This window comes from Manihot esculenta, chromosome 2, assembly GCF_001659605.2.
Source record: "Manihot esculenta cultivar AM560-2 chromosome 2, M.esculenta_v8, whole genome shotgun sequence".
NCBI classification, from domain to species: Eukaryota; Viridiplantae; Streptophyta; class Magnoliopsida; order Malpighiales; family Euphorbiaceae; genus Manihot; species Manihot esculenta.
This window is the reverse complement of record NC_035162.2, coordinates 35,561,079-35,575,954: the sequence shown is the minus strand read 5'-3', so window position 1 is coordinate 35,575,954 and position 14,876 is coordinate 35,561,079. Positions and strand designations below refer to the sequence as shown.

General features: G+C 28.5%; 2 protein-coding genes across 2 annotated transcripts in view; both read left to right on the top strand.

The window, feature by feature from the left end:
- The first annotated feature begins 5,453 nt into the window (after window positions 1-5,453).
- Window positions 5,454-14,876, top strand: part of LOC110608039 — a 61,709-nt gene continuing 52,286 nt past the window's right edge. Inside the window, 4 exon segments of the mRNA XM_043952115.1 lie at window positions 5,454-5,555; window positions 5,882-5,945; window positions 6,485-7,557; window positions 7,559-8,924. Coding sequence (XP_043808050.1) covers window positions 5,937-5,945; window positions 6,485-7,557; window positions 7,559-8,924 — 2,448 coding nt within the window. The 5' untranslated portion in view covers window positions 5,454-5,555; window positions 5,882-5,936.
- On the top strand, window positions 6,040-14,473 carry LOC122722141. Its single transcript, XM_043952112.1, has 4 exons — window positions 6,040-6,108; window positions 9,457-9,888; window positions 9,959-10,720; window positions 13,661-14,473. The coding sequence occupies exons 2-4, from the start codon at window positions 9,481-9,483 to the stop codon at window positions 14,342-14,344; spliced, it is 1,854 nt and encodes a 617-aa protein (XP_043808047.1). The 5' UTR covers window positions 6,040-6,108; window positions 9,457-9,480; the 3' UTR covers window positions 14,345-14,473.

Genomic DNA, 14,876 nt, shown 5'->3' with positions numbered 1-14,876 from the left:
TAGATTGGATTTTGTGCAATAAAAATTCCTGATTTGTTGTCATGTGTCTAGACTTTTCTTCTATGGATTTTTCAAACTTGTCATTTGACTTCTTCTTTGAATCTCTTGTGCTAAACTTCATATCTCTATACTTTGCTTGAAGGATAGTTTCACCAACTTTTTTATTTCACATGAAAAATCTCTACTCCTAAGCTTGAAACTTACTAATAAGCTTCACAATAGACAGAGTTTTGAGATCATAGGATTCCTTAATGGTTGAGATTTTGGCTTCAAACTTTTCTAGTGGTATGATTAGAATTTTTTCAATCACCTTTGATCTTCAAAATTTTCTCCAAATAACTTGATCTGATTCATTAGTCCACAAAATCGGTCAAAATCATATTAAAATCGCTTCAATTCTGCCAATGGTCCCACCACCTCTACTAATGTGTTCCCTCTATCTCTTTTTATTTATTTTTCTCAATTTATCCTTTTTATTTAAATAAATTATTTTTTTAATAAAATAAATATTTCCAATCAATTTATGAACTTTTATTTATCTATGTAATTATATATTTTGTTTGATGTAAAATTATCGATTATTTATAATTTCGATGCATGAACTTAATTATGTATGATTAACTTATATAATCAGTATTAACCCATAATGCTCGATTTGACTAGCTCACCCTTTTACTTTTTTAAATTTTTTTCAACTTATCCCATGCCTCTTTAAGTATTTTACAGACCATGATTTTATAGAAAATTACCTCAGACACTGCTAAATGAATGTAGTTTAAAGTCTTTAGCTTTTTTACTAAATCATTCTCCTACTTTTTTTAGTTGAGCAATAATTGGATTCTGTCTCAATTGTGGTGGTTTTTAGTCTGTTTCAGTAATTTTCTATAAAGACATTACTCGTACGTAAGCCTTTATTTTAATAGTCCAAACTTGATAATTTTCTTCATAAATATAGGAGAATAAATTAGGGAGAAACAGAAACATAATATAGTGAAAATAACATATAAAAACTAACAGGTAATATTCCCTCAATAACCAAAAAACTTATAATATTTTAAACTGGGAGACTATAAATTTGGAGAAAATAGAAAGAGTTTTGAAATTTACTTTCTCATTATGTTTCTTCGCATTATAAGTATTATTTATAGATGATTCTTGACCACTTTTCCAAAACCAGCTAAATCATCTTCCAATTAGTCTGTGTTGTGGGTTCGCTCAAATAGGTTATATAGACATATCGTTCACCATGCACTTTCTAATGAATTATTTTCATGTATATTATTATTATAATAAATCAAATGAAAGTTGAGAATCAATGACCACCAAATACAATGAGTACCATAAAGTAATAAAAGTCCCAATATTAAAAAAATATAATATTGTAAAAGGAACTTGTTGGTCTATTCATAAAAATTGCCATATTGGTGAAATGATTATGAAAAAGTATGAAAATGGAAAATTTGATTAAGTACCTAAATCTAATAATCCCTAATAATCCCACATTCAAAAACAAGGGAAATTATTTTGTTTATGAAAATTTAGGTCATCGTGTATTTCATTGCAAAAAAAGAATAACAAAAATAACAATCCTCTTAAGTCAAAGATAAATTTAGTTTAAAGAGATAATATAGTTATTCTGATTATTTCTTCTTATGACTAACGTACTAAAATGAGTGGTAGATTCTAATACTATTAGACATATCTGTACAAGTTTAGTGAAATTCTTGACGTGCTCAATATAATAGCAAACTTAATTTATGTGGCTTTATTAGAAAAGACTAATAAATTATAATGAAAAAAAATAATATTTTTATGTGCAGATGCTATTGTAAGCAAGGAATTTATGAGAAAATGAATAGAAATCCATCTTCTACCACTTACTATATGTTAGATACATATTAATATTTAGTAGTTAAAAAAAAAAAAAAGGGAGATATGCGTTTTTTTATCATTTTGAGCAGAAGATAAAATAAAAAAAGAATAAAAATTTATTAACATAAAATTTTAATTTAGATGTAAAATTCTCTGTCAATAAATAGAGAAATATAAATAATATTCCTTTATATTATTTTCTCACATTTATTTTATTGAAAAATATATTAAATATTTTTAAAAATTTATAAATAAGTCTTTTTCTTAATTTTAGTCATTATATATTTTGTTATTTAGTTTCTATAATTTTAAAAAAATTATTAATTAATTTCTCAAAATTTTAAAAAATCTACTAATTAGTTCCTTTATATTCAAAAAATTTTAACAGAACTTTAAATTTTTTTATAATATTTAAAAATTAAAAGTAACAGAGAGATTAATTAATAAATTTTTTAAAATGTTAAAAATATTTTAATATATTTTTAAAATCGATAGATTAACTAATTAAATTTCTTATATTATAAAGATTAAGTAGTAATTTTTTCTTGTTAAATTTATTATATAATTATTATCAAATTTTAAAAGCGGAATAAGAGTTATTTTATTTTTTTTAAAAAAATAATTAAACATTATCATATTTTATAAATACAGTAATTTTCACTCTAATTTAAGAAAATTTAATTTTTAAATTTTGATATAAATATAGAGGTTTTTTTTATTTAATTGGACAAAAACCCAATAATTGAGCCCTGCACTTGTCCACAACTCTTCGTCTTCTAGATTTTTAATTCAATTATAAGATACAAATAGTCATTATAGGATAATATAGAGGTTTTAATTCAATTAGAGGTTTTAATATAGAGGTTTTAATTCAATTATAAGATACAAGTGGATATATATAATTAAAATTGATTGATTATTTATTTGTAGAGCCCACTGTAATAGACCTTTGCACCGGATACTCTTGATAGTTAATTTAAAATTTTAATTTAATTTTTTATTTATTTCAATTCCATTCGATTTTTAATTTTAAAAATTTTAATTATTTTAATTTGATTCGATTTTAATTAAAAAAATTTTAAAAAAATCAAATCAAATCTATTAATAATAATAATATATTTTTTTTAATAATATAAAAAATTAGATCATATTAAAATTAAAATATTTTAATTAAATTTTAAAATATTAAAAATAAAAAATTTATTTAGAATTAAAATCAATCAAACGTAATCCACTGAATGATTAGCCTGATGTATATAATGTGTCTTTAATAATTCAAATTGATTGATTATTTATTTGTAGAGCCCACTGTAATAGTCCTCTGCACTTGACAGGCGTTTTTTTTATCATTTTGAGCAGAAGATATAACAAAAGGAGAATAAAAAATTATTAACATGTTATAATTGATGAATAGAGCTTTATATTTTTAAAATTAAATAATTAAATTTTTTTATAATTAATTTTTTTAAATTAAATTTTTTTTATTTATAATTTTATTAATCAATAAATTAAATAGAGAATAAATATTTTAAATATTTAAAATACCATCAGCAAATGTGGATGAATATTTTATTTTAAAAAATTATAATTTGATTCCTGAATATTAATTAAATTAAATAGAGAATAAATATTTTAAATATTTAAAATATCATCAGCAAATGTGGATGAATATTTCATTTTAAAAAATTATAATTTGATTCTTAAATTTTAATATAATTAATAGATTAATTTTTATATTTATCCACACAAAATCACATTTATTTTATCTACCGTAGACATTAGTGATTATACATGGACCGTATGATATAAGGTTAATATTTGATTATATAATTTAATTATTTTAATCTTAAAAAATTTATGATTTTCCAAAAAAGATATATTAAAATTGAGAAAGCTTAGATTATGTATAATCGTGAAAATACAAAATCTTTTTTATTATAAATTAAAATATAGAACTAAACCTTTTTTATTATAAATTAAAATATAAAATTTTATTTTCAAACTACAGAATAATTTTTTATAATTATTATTAAGAAAAATAACAGCGACAATCCCTTGAGATGTGATTATTTAACACTCATTATTATTTATTCTCAATTAATTATTAATTATTATACATTTTAACTAATAGAAATAGAGTATTGAAAAATCATTTCAAGTGACTGTAGCTAGTGCTGAGTATCCTGTTAATTTGATTTAAAATCTAATCAAATTAAAGAAATTAAATTGAATTATTAAAATTTTATAAATCAAATCAAACTAATTAAAATAAATAATCGAATTGAATCGATCTGAATTTTTTTTATTAAATTTAGTTTGATTATTCAATCTCTTCACTGAACTGAAATAACCGTATTTGAAAAAATTATCAAATTCAGAAAATGCAATCAGCAACTAATAAAATAAATATAAAATTTCAAAGATCTAAATAATTACAAATCAATAATTACAAATGTTTACCTTTGTTATAAATATAATAAAAATTTAATAAATTTATTACAAACCAAAATTATAAGAATTCATATTCAAAATTATATAAAATTACATATGAATATGAATGAAGGACCAAAAGAGCGTGATAATAATAGCGAAATGAAAGATGAAGAGAGAAAAGTGTTAAGTTATCAAAGATCAAGAGTTTATAGAAGAAAAGAAAACATGATGAAAATAAAAATAGCAGCCTATGAAGGAAGTGAGGAGGAAGGCTAAGGTTAGGGTTTTTGAATGGCTTGAATCCATCCAATTAAAGTGAATGGTTAAAGTTACACCAAAAATCGAAGTTCAAATCTTTAAATGTCTAAAATAAATACTTTCCAACACTCCACATATGCTTACTAAATATGAAAACATATAATAATATATAATATAGTAATTTGGTTTAATTAAAATAAATTTTTTAAAATCAAACTAAATAAATTTAATAAAAGTAAACTGAATTGAATTCTTGAAAGATTTATCCAAAATTTAATAAATTTTTATATGAGTATGGATTTACTGTGTTTATGTAGCCTTATTTAACTTTGTTCAACATCTTAATTTTTTTAATATTTAACAACTAGAATTAATATAAAAATTAATTAATAATTTTTTTAAATATTAAAAATATTATAATATATTTTTTAAATAGATATTTTTATAATATAAAAATTAAATAATAATTTCTATTTAAAAAAATTATTTATATATTTATTTCAACATTACTTAAAATAATAGATGGAATTATCTTTTAATGTTGACTCTATTATTTAGTCATTAATGGAAAAGTATATAAATCACGAAATGCTGATTAAGATTTGACAATTAAATATAAATGATAATTTATCAATAAACAATCATTCGACGACCTAAAAATTAAATATATGAATCATTCGACGATTCATATAAATACATCTGAGGTATTAACAATTAAACAACCTACTCTATTAAATTACATTGATTTATTAGGACAGAGGAATCAACTGTGTGGAGCCCATATGACCCATTTTTTTTGCTATGGGAAAGGACAGAGGAATCAATTGTGTGGAGCCCATATGATAATTGAGCTCAGCATATTGACTATAACTTCTTGACTTGCTCTTCTGCTTCTCACTGCATTCAATTTGGCTTTAATTCTCAGTAGAAATCAACCGATCATTTTGCTATCTGTCGCTCTGCATACTCCGATTGCTGTTCAACTGCTAAAGGTAACAAATTTCTTTTAAATATAGTACTTAATTCCATAATTTCTTTGGTACTGTTTATCTGTTTATTCAGATTTTTCATTTATTTATTTGGTTATATTTTATGCCATTTTTTAATGGTAGATTTGCAAAAAAAAACCCTTTTGATTTTTTTTTATTTCTCAGTTATTTATTTATTTCCCTTTACCTTAGATCTGTTCCTGATAAAATAGGTGCTTCTGTGTGTCTCTCGTTATATTATGTTTTTATTTAAAAATCTGTACTAAGAAATCTTTACTCGCAAAAATTACTTCAGGTTTCTATTTTTCATTTTCTTTAATTATTTTCAGTAGTAATCAGCTGATCATATTGCTCCATCTGTCTCTCTCTTTACATGCTTTGATAATGCTAAAGGTAACAAGCTTTCCTTTTATTTTTTTACCACTCAGTTTCTTTGATACTTTTTTTTTTCATATTAATTTGCTTTGATACCGTTTCTTCAATTATGTACGTTGTCTCTCTTTAGTGGTAATCAGCTGATCATCTTGCTGGATCTGTCTCTCTTTGATTGCTAAAGGTAACAAAATCTCCTTTATTTTTATCACTCAATTCCATAGTATCTTTGTGTCATTTTTAAGATAGACTTATTTTAGGATTCTTTTGCTTTTTATTTCTCAATTAAGAAAGTGTGTTTTGCATTTGATTTTAATATTAATTTTTTTAAAACTTTTTTCCCATTAAAAAAAAAATCCTTTCATTTGTTTTTATTTAAAATATATTCTTAGAAATCTCTACTCTGTAATTTTACTTGCTTGTTATTTGCAAATTACTTAATAGTTTGTTTACATTGCACATTTAATTTTGTATGAGCATTAACCTCTGTTTGTTTTCACCTCTCGTTTTATTGTAGTAACTTGTAGCTGTTATTCTCTACCAAAAATAAAAAAGAGCAGCAAATGGAGTTTGCAAAGTTAGTGGTGGATCCCATTGTATCCAAAGTTTTCGAACTGTTGGTTAATCCTGTTGTGCGTCAGATCAAATATGTATTCAACTACAGTGCCAACATCCACAATCTCGAAGAAGAAGTTGAAAAGCTCAGTCATGCTAAACAAAGGGTTGAACACGATGTGAAGATGGCTAGGCGGAATCCACTAGAACAAATTGAACCTGATGTTCAGCAGTGGTTGGCTAAGGTGGATAGTGTCGCTGAAGATGCAGATAAAATTCTTCTTCAACATAAAGATGGAGGAAAAAGGAGGTGCTTCATGGGATTGTGTCCAAATTTGATCAGGCACCACCAGATTAGTAGAAAAGCCAGTAAAGAAATACCAATCATTGTTGGAGCCCGAGAAGGGGGAAATTTTCCCAGAGTTTCCTACCGTGCTCCACCACAGGGCATAGGGGCAGTCAAAGAGTGTGAAGCCTTTGAATCAAGAACCTCTGTTGTAGATGAAATCTTGAATGCTTTAAAAGATACTGACGTCAATCTCATTGGAGTGTACGGAATGGGAGGCGTGGGTAAAACCACACTTGTGAAACACATTGCCACTCTGGTCAGCGAACTCGGAATCTTCAAATTGGTGGTTATAGCAACTGTCACCCACAGTGTGGTTTTGACAAGTGTTCAGCAAGAAATTGCAGAATGGCTAGACTTCAAACTTGGTGCGGAGTCGATTGCAGTACGAGCAGCTCGATTGAGTGAGCGAATCAAAAAAGAAGAGAAAATTCTAATAATTCTTGATGATATATGGGCAGCAATCAAACTAGATGAGATAGGAATTCCTTATGGCACTGATCATAATGGAAGCAAGATACTTATGACGTCCAGAAATCGATCTGTATTGTCGGAAATGGGTGTACAGAGAGATTTCAGGCTTGAAGTTTTAGAGCATCAAGAGGCATGGAGTCTATTTGAGAAGAAGGTGGGAGATCTTAAAGATTCCAACTTACCGACCTATAGCTGTGGAAATAGCAAAGAGATGTGCAGGCTTGCCCATTTTAATTATAGCAGTAGCGACTGCGTTGAAAAATAAGCAGGCATTTGAATGGAATGATGCGTTGGAAAAGCTTAAAATATTTGATGGCAGGGGACATGAAAAGAGAGTTTACTCAGCCCTAGAGTTGAGTTACAACTTTTTGAGAGATGAGGAGAAGTCTTTGTTCCGACTCTTGGGACAACTCAAAGCTAATGTGGGCATCCGAGACTTGTTGAAATATGTAGTGGGGTTTGGCTTATTTAATCAACTCATCACACTAAAAGCAACAAGAAATAGACTACTTACAGTAGTAAGTGATCTAAAGCTGTCTTGTTTGTTACTTGAAGATGGGGGCCATGAGCGAGTCAAAATGCATGATGTGGTTCACAGCTTTGCAGCCTCATTTGTGTCCAAGCACGATCAAGTGCTCACTGCAGCATATAAAGCTGAATTGGAAGAATGGCCGAACAAGGACTTCTTTAAGCAGTGCACATCAATCTCTTTGCCATATTGCAAAATCCCTAAGCTCCCTGAAGTATTTGAATGCCCAAAACTGAAATCATTTTTGTTGTTCAATCAAGATCCCTCACTTAAAATCTCAGGGAATTTATTCAGTAAAATGAAAGAACTCAAAGTCTTGGATTTGACGAAAATAAATTTGTCACCACTGCCTTCGTCACTTCAATCTCTTGAGAACCTCCAAACATTATGTTTGGATTTCTGTGATTTGGAAGACATAGCTGCAATTGGAGAGCTAAAACAGCTGCAAGTTCTTAGCTTGGTTGGATCTACAATTGTTCGATTGCCGAATGAAGTAAGAAAATTGACTTGTTTGCGACTTTTGGATTTGAGTAGATGTCAAAGACTTAAAGTGATTCCGCCAAATGTCCTATCAACACTAGCCCAATTGGAGGAATTATACTTGGGGGGAAGCCTTGTGCAATGGGAGGGTGAAGGGCATGATGAAGGAAGCAACAACGCTAACCTGTCTGAATTGAAGCTTTTGTCAAAATTGTCCACTCTAGAGATACATATCATAGATGCAAATATCATGCCTAAAGATATATTTTCTGAAAAATTGGAAAGTTTTAGAGTATTCATTGGAGATGGGTGGGATTGGGCTAATAATGAGTATGAGACCTCAAGATCATTGAAACTCAAGCTGAATAGAAGCGCCTTGTTGGAGAGAGTAAAAGTGTTGCTGATGAAAATCGAAAATCTATATTTGGACGACTTGAAGGGCGTGAGAAGTGTTCTCTATGAATTAGATGATCAAGGCTTTCCTGAGTTAAAGCATCTTCATGTTCAAAATAGCCTTGATATTCAATATATCATAGACCGGTTGAAAATGAACCATTTCACTGCTTTTCCCAAGTTGGAGTCATTATTTCTTCACAATCTGAATAATTTGGAGAAGATTTATCGAGGGCCTTATTCAGTAGGATCTTTTAGCGATTTGAGAAAATTAAAGGTAGAAAATTGTAATGCATTGAAGAGTCTCTTCTCATTTTCTATGCTTAATGTCCTTAAGAAGCTAGAAGAAGTGAATGTGAATAATTGCGAAATTATACAAGTGATAGTAGCTAAGGAAGGTGAAGATGATGAAGAATGTGAGTTGACGCAACTACGATCCTTAACGTTGGAAAATCTACCCCAATTTACAAGCTTTTGTTCCCAAGTGAAGGTGCATTCTACATCCCAAAGAGCACGAAACCAAGAAATAGCTACTACGGCCTCCAATGAAATTGTATGTGAAGCTGATGCGGAAGTTCTGGTGGCACTTTTCAACGACAAGGTTTCATCCGCTCTCTAATTTTTTTTGTTAATTATCTATGTTTTAGACATTAAAGAAATTTACTTTTTAATTCTCTAATCTTCTGTTACTTTTGTCAGGCTTCCTTTTAAATGATAATATTATATTTTTCATGAAATAAAAATTGTGCCTGCAGATTCGATTTCCTAATTTGGCAGACATGAAGTTCGTTGGAATTAATGTGGAAATGATATGGCCTTGTCAACATAAAGCATTGTCTCCGAGTATTGAAAAATTAACAACATTGATTGTAGATGGGTGTGGGAATTTGAACTTTCTATTCACATCTTCTATTGTTGGAAGTCTTGCACAGCTTAAAGTGCTTGAGATATGTGACTGCAAATCTATGGAAGAAGTAATACTTGCAGCAGGAGAAGGAGAAACGATGAGCAAAATTTTATTACCTAAATTAGACTCTCTAAAGCTCAAAGGTCTTCCCAAGCTTGTAAGGTTCTGCATAGCTAAGTTAATTGAATGTCCCTCCTTGAAAGTGTTGAAGATGGAGAATTGTCCTCGTCCGCAAGCATTTGTCTCCACACAAGTGAACACAGCTCTCTTCGATGAGAAGGTTCTAATCTTTATCAATCCTTCCTTCATGTCATGTTTAAAATATTTTTCTCTAATGTTTGTATTTTTAGGTTCGGTTTCCTAATTTGGAGGAATTGCATGTTGAGGACATGCATATGTTGAAGATGATATGGTGTGATGAAGTCCTAACAGATTCCTTTGGTAGATTAAAAGTGCTAAAGGTGCTAAATGGAAAACAGCTACTGAAAGTCTTTCCGTCTAAATTGTTGGAAAAGTTGTTGGTGAATCTAGAATCATTAACTGTACGATATTGTGATTCAGTGAAAGAGGTATTTGATCTCCAAGCAATAATAAAAGAAAGAGAAGCACATGTTGTAAGGTACAGTCAATTGAGAACTTTGGACATTCGGAATCTTTCCAACTTAATTCAAATATGGAATAGGGATCCTCATGGCGTTCTCTCCTTTTATAACCTACGTAAAGTGTTTGCTTGGGATTGTCCAAATTTGAAAAAATTGTTCCCATTTTCAGTAGCTCAATGTCTACCGCATCTTGAATTTCTAAGCATAGGTGATTGTGGAGTGGAGGAAATCGTTACTAAGGAGGAAAGAGCAGAGGCACTTACTATTATTCCCAAGTTTGCATTTCGTGGGCTAAAGACCATGGTCCTTTGGGGATTAGATGAATTGAAGTATTTTTACTCAGGAAAGCACACTCTAGAATGTCCACAACTAAAATATTTAAATGTGTTTTTGTGCGCAAAGCTGCAAACTTTCAATTTTGAATCTCAAGAAATACAAGAAATGATCATGGATAAGCAAGAGGACGAACTGAAACTTCAAACTCCACAACCACTTTTCTCATTTAGAGAGGTACGTGTCACTATTTTATTTATTTGGCTAATTTGCTGAAAAATGCTAACAATCATGTTATTTTACATTCTAATTTAAATATTTAATGGTTTTTTTTTTTTTTTGTAAAAATGGATTTTTTTTTTATTTGTAAAAATGGATATTTTTTTTAATATTGGTGTAGTTTTTAGCTCAATTATTGATAAAACTCAAAATCTTATTAAACTAACAGAAAAAGGTTTGGGCCTATGTTTTTTAATTTATTTACTATTGGTTTCTTTTTTTTTTTCAATTGCGTTTCTTATCAATATGGTTTGATTTTTAATATATTAATTTTGTATAGACCATGTATTTAGTACAAAAGAAAATAAGAACAAGAAAATTAATAATTATAATATTATAAATGTTAATTTAATACAATACAATTCTAAATAATTATAATATTATAAATGTTAATTTAATACAATACAATTCTAAATAATTATAATATATAGAACAATAAATTAATTAAATTTAGGTTTAATTGCTATTACTAATTTTGATTGCTATTAAACTTTATTAAAAAAAACTTTAGAATATATTTTAGTTAGTTTTTAAAGAAAATATTCATGTTTGTTTATTATACTACATTGAATTATTTTATAATTTATAGTCTTAAAAGTTAAGTTATTTTATTTCATTTAATACTTATAAGTTTTTAGATATTATTATTATTTTAATTTAAATTGTAAAAGTTTTAGGTTAATTTTTTTAATATATTTTATTTCTTTTTAAAATTTATATGGTATTTGATTATAACGTTATTAATAATAGATTTTTTATTTAATAAATTAAAAAAAGAACATTTTAAAATAAAATAGCAAACCTATCTATAATGCATTTATATATCAACGTAATCTCACAGCATAATTTATTATATCAAAATAAATATATAATTTATTATATTATAAAATTCTAATTCTCAATATGTTAAAATAATTTATTAATATTTTCATTGTAAGAAATTAAAAACTAAATTTTATTCCCTTACATATAATGCTATCCTTTTCTTTTCTAAGTGCAAAAAAGACTTTAATTTTTTTTATTGTACTATTTATAATATATAATTTTTTTACTACTATTATTAATTTTATTGTTGCATTTTATTTTATTTTTATTAAAATGTATAATACTGATAGGCGGTTGTCGAAGCCGTAAAAAATAAACCTATTATCAATCAACAAATAAATTTTTAGATAGTGGTAATAGGGTCGAACCACAGGAAATTGACACCAAAGACTTTCCTAATAATGACCAAGGCAAATAAATAACAAGTAATTAAAAGAGGGAGTTTTGAGTTTATGCATTAACACTAAATAGCAAAAGAAAGCAATAATGTAAAGTTTGAGAAAATCAATAAGAGAAAAGCTTCTAGTTGAAGTATGGATCTATTTCAGATTGTTTAGAATTGATCATTGATTCTTTAATACTCCTATTTATCTCAATAAATTAGTTTAGGATGTGGAAGACGCTTCTCACAATCCAAATTCCTCCTTAGTTCTAGTTTGATTAGGAAACGTTCGCTAATCAAACACTAGTTAACAAGTTGCCAAGGAACGTCCTTGGGGCCTTTGGCATCGAATAACTGTTAACTGCATTAAGACTTAGAGAAACCTAATTCTAACCTTGCCAACCGCGTTGTCAAGTTTAGATCATGCAATTTGATTAAATGTGTATTTGAACAACCTAAGCAATTACGGACCTAAATCATTCAAACAATATTACTTAAGCAATTTAAAAGCAATGGGCCCTTATTGATTCTAAAAGCAAAGTAATAATTATGGAAAGCTCAAATTGCATAAATATTGAGAATAAATAGAAGTTTAACAATGGGGATTTAAATCTCCCAATTCATCACAAAATCTGAAATTCACCAACTTCAACTAGAAAGGAAAGTGTTTAGCCACTCATGGTGGACATAATACACAAAAGATGAAAAGAAAAGAAAAAGAGAAGAGCTGCAGAGTTTCTGGCGAGAGGAAGAGGAGGCTCAATAGCTGATCAGAAGATGCTTTGCTGGTTTGGAGGCTCTCCTTTTATAGCTGAAGAATTCTATCTATCTAGGGTTTTGAAATCCCTCTTTGATTTGGTGTTTGACTCCTCTTTTGATGTTGATTTTAATTGCAATTGGAATTCCTGGATGAGAAACTCTTTCGTGGCTCTTGGTTTTGTGTTGGCAGTGATTGGATTGGACTTGGACTTCTGAAAATTTGGATTTCTGTTTTCTGCCCAATTTCCCGCTCTGCTGTCAGTTTCTGCTGTCAAAGTGATTTGCCTGGTGATTTGAGTGTTTTGGGCAAATCACTGACCTAATCACTTTTCTGTGAGTCAGTCTTCTATGTCTCTGCGAGTGATTTGGCCAGTGTCTTCGAGTGTCTTGGGCAAATCACTTGCCCATATCACTTCTGCCTGTTGCCTCCGGGTTTCTGCTTCAGCTTGATCTGGGTAGTGATTTGAGCAGATTATCTGGTGATCTGGGCAAATCACTGGGCAAATCACCCTTCTGTAAATTTTCTGCACTTTTTCTCCAATTTTCCAATTTCTCCCTTTTCTGTAAAAACAAGATAAAAATCATAAATTAAACTAAAAAATATATAAATAAACAATAATAATTATGATAAAAATGTAGCTAAATTATGCTTGATCAAATACTAAAAATTATTTAAAAGTTAAGGATAATTTTACTTGTCTTTATTCAATTAATATTTCAAGATTTTAATTTAGATAAATAATTCGAAAAATCTTATCAAAATAAATTCTTTATAATGATTTTTTTTTATTTAACAATCTTGTATTTTTCATTTGTTTAAACATTTCAAAATTTTAATTTAATTATATTTTATAAAAGCTTTCGTTCTTGATTTCATCCCACTCAACTGTTTTGCCACGATCTAACTACTTTTTCTTTTTAATGATTAACAGATTATTGGCAATTTGGAGAGATTAACAATAAATGACCAGGACGCTGCAATGATACAACAAAGCCAATTTCCAATGGATCTCTTTGTCAAACTAAAATTTCTTCAGCTGCAAAGCTTTGGTTATTCTTTCTTGAATTTGCCACTTAATCTTCTTCAGAAGTTTCCAAATTTGGAACAACTTGTTTTGAGGGATTGTTATTTCAAAGAATTACTGCAACAGAGTCATGGTCATGATCCAGTTCTATCACAGATCCGATACTTAGATCTGATTTGTCTTCCTAATATTAGACATATATGGAATCAAGATTCTCCATTTTTTCAGAATCTTGAAACTCTTGAAATATGGTATTGCAATGGTTTGACTAATCTGGCACCATCCTCTGCAACTTTCCAAAATCTTACGACTCTGCGTGTGTGGAAGTGTAATGGATTGTCAAGCTTAGTATCTTCTTCTACTGCTGAAAGTATGCACAATCTCGCCACAATGATTATAGAAGAAAGCGATGCGATTGAAGAAATTGTGTCAAGCGACAAAAATAATTTCCAATCCCAAAATGAGATTATTTTGAGGAAATTAACAACTTTGAGACTTTGCTGCTTAAAAAGCCTCGAAACTTTCTGCTCATCCGCACGTTGCACATTAAAATTTCCAGCTTTGGGTTGTATATCTCTTACAGTGCCCTAAAATGAAGGTTTTTTCTCAAGGATCTATAAGCACACCAAGGCTAAAGAGAGTAAATTTGACAAAAGAAAGAGATAAGTGGCGTTGGGTTGGGGATCTTAATTCCACTATAAAACAATTGTATGCAGATAAGATAAGTTCATTGCTCTAGATAATAGTTAGGTACTTGAAGTAATTTTTGTTTACATAATCATTAATTCCTTGTTTTGCTTTGGTAGGTTGGATTCAGTGGCCTACAACATTTGAAACTCTCTGAATTTTCTCAACTAAAAGAGGCATGGAAAACCCAACTTCCTGTCAATTTCTTTTACAATTTAAGTTCCTTGGAAGTAGACGAGGTTGCATTTTCCTCCATTGTTGTTCCATCCAATCTACTGCCAATTCTAAATGATTTGGAAAAGCTTGAGGTCAGAAATTGTGATTCAGTGGAACAAGTATTTGGCCTAGAATGGCCAAACTTTGATGGACCATTTGGGAATTTGTTCAAGTTGAGTGAGTTAAAATTGATAAATCTTCCAATATTGAGGCTTGTGTG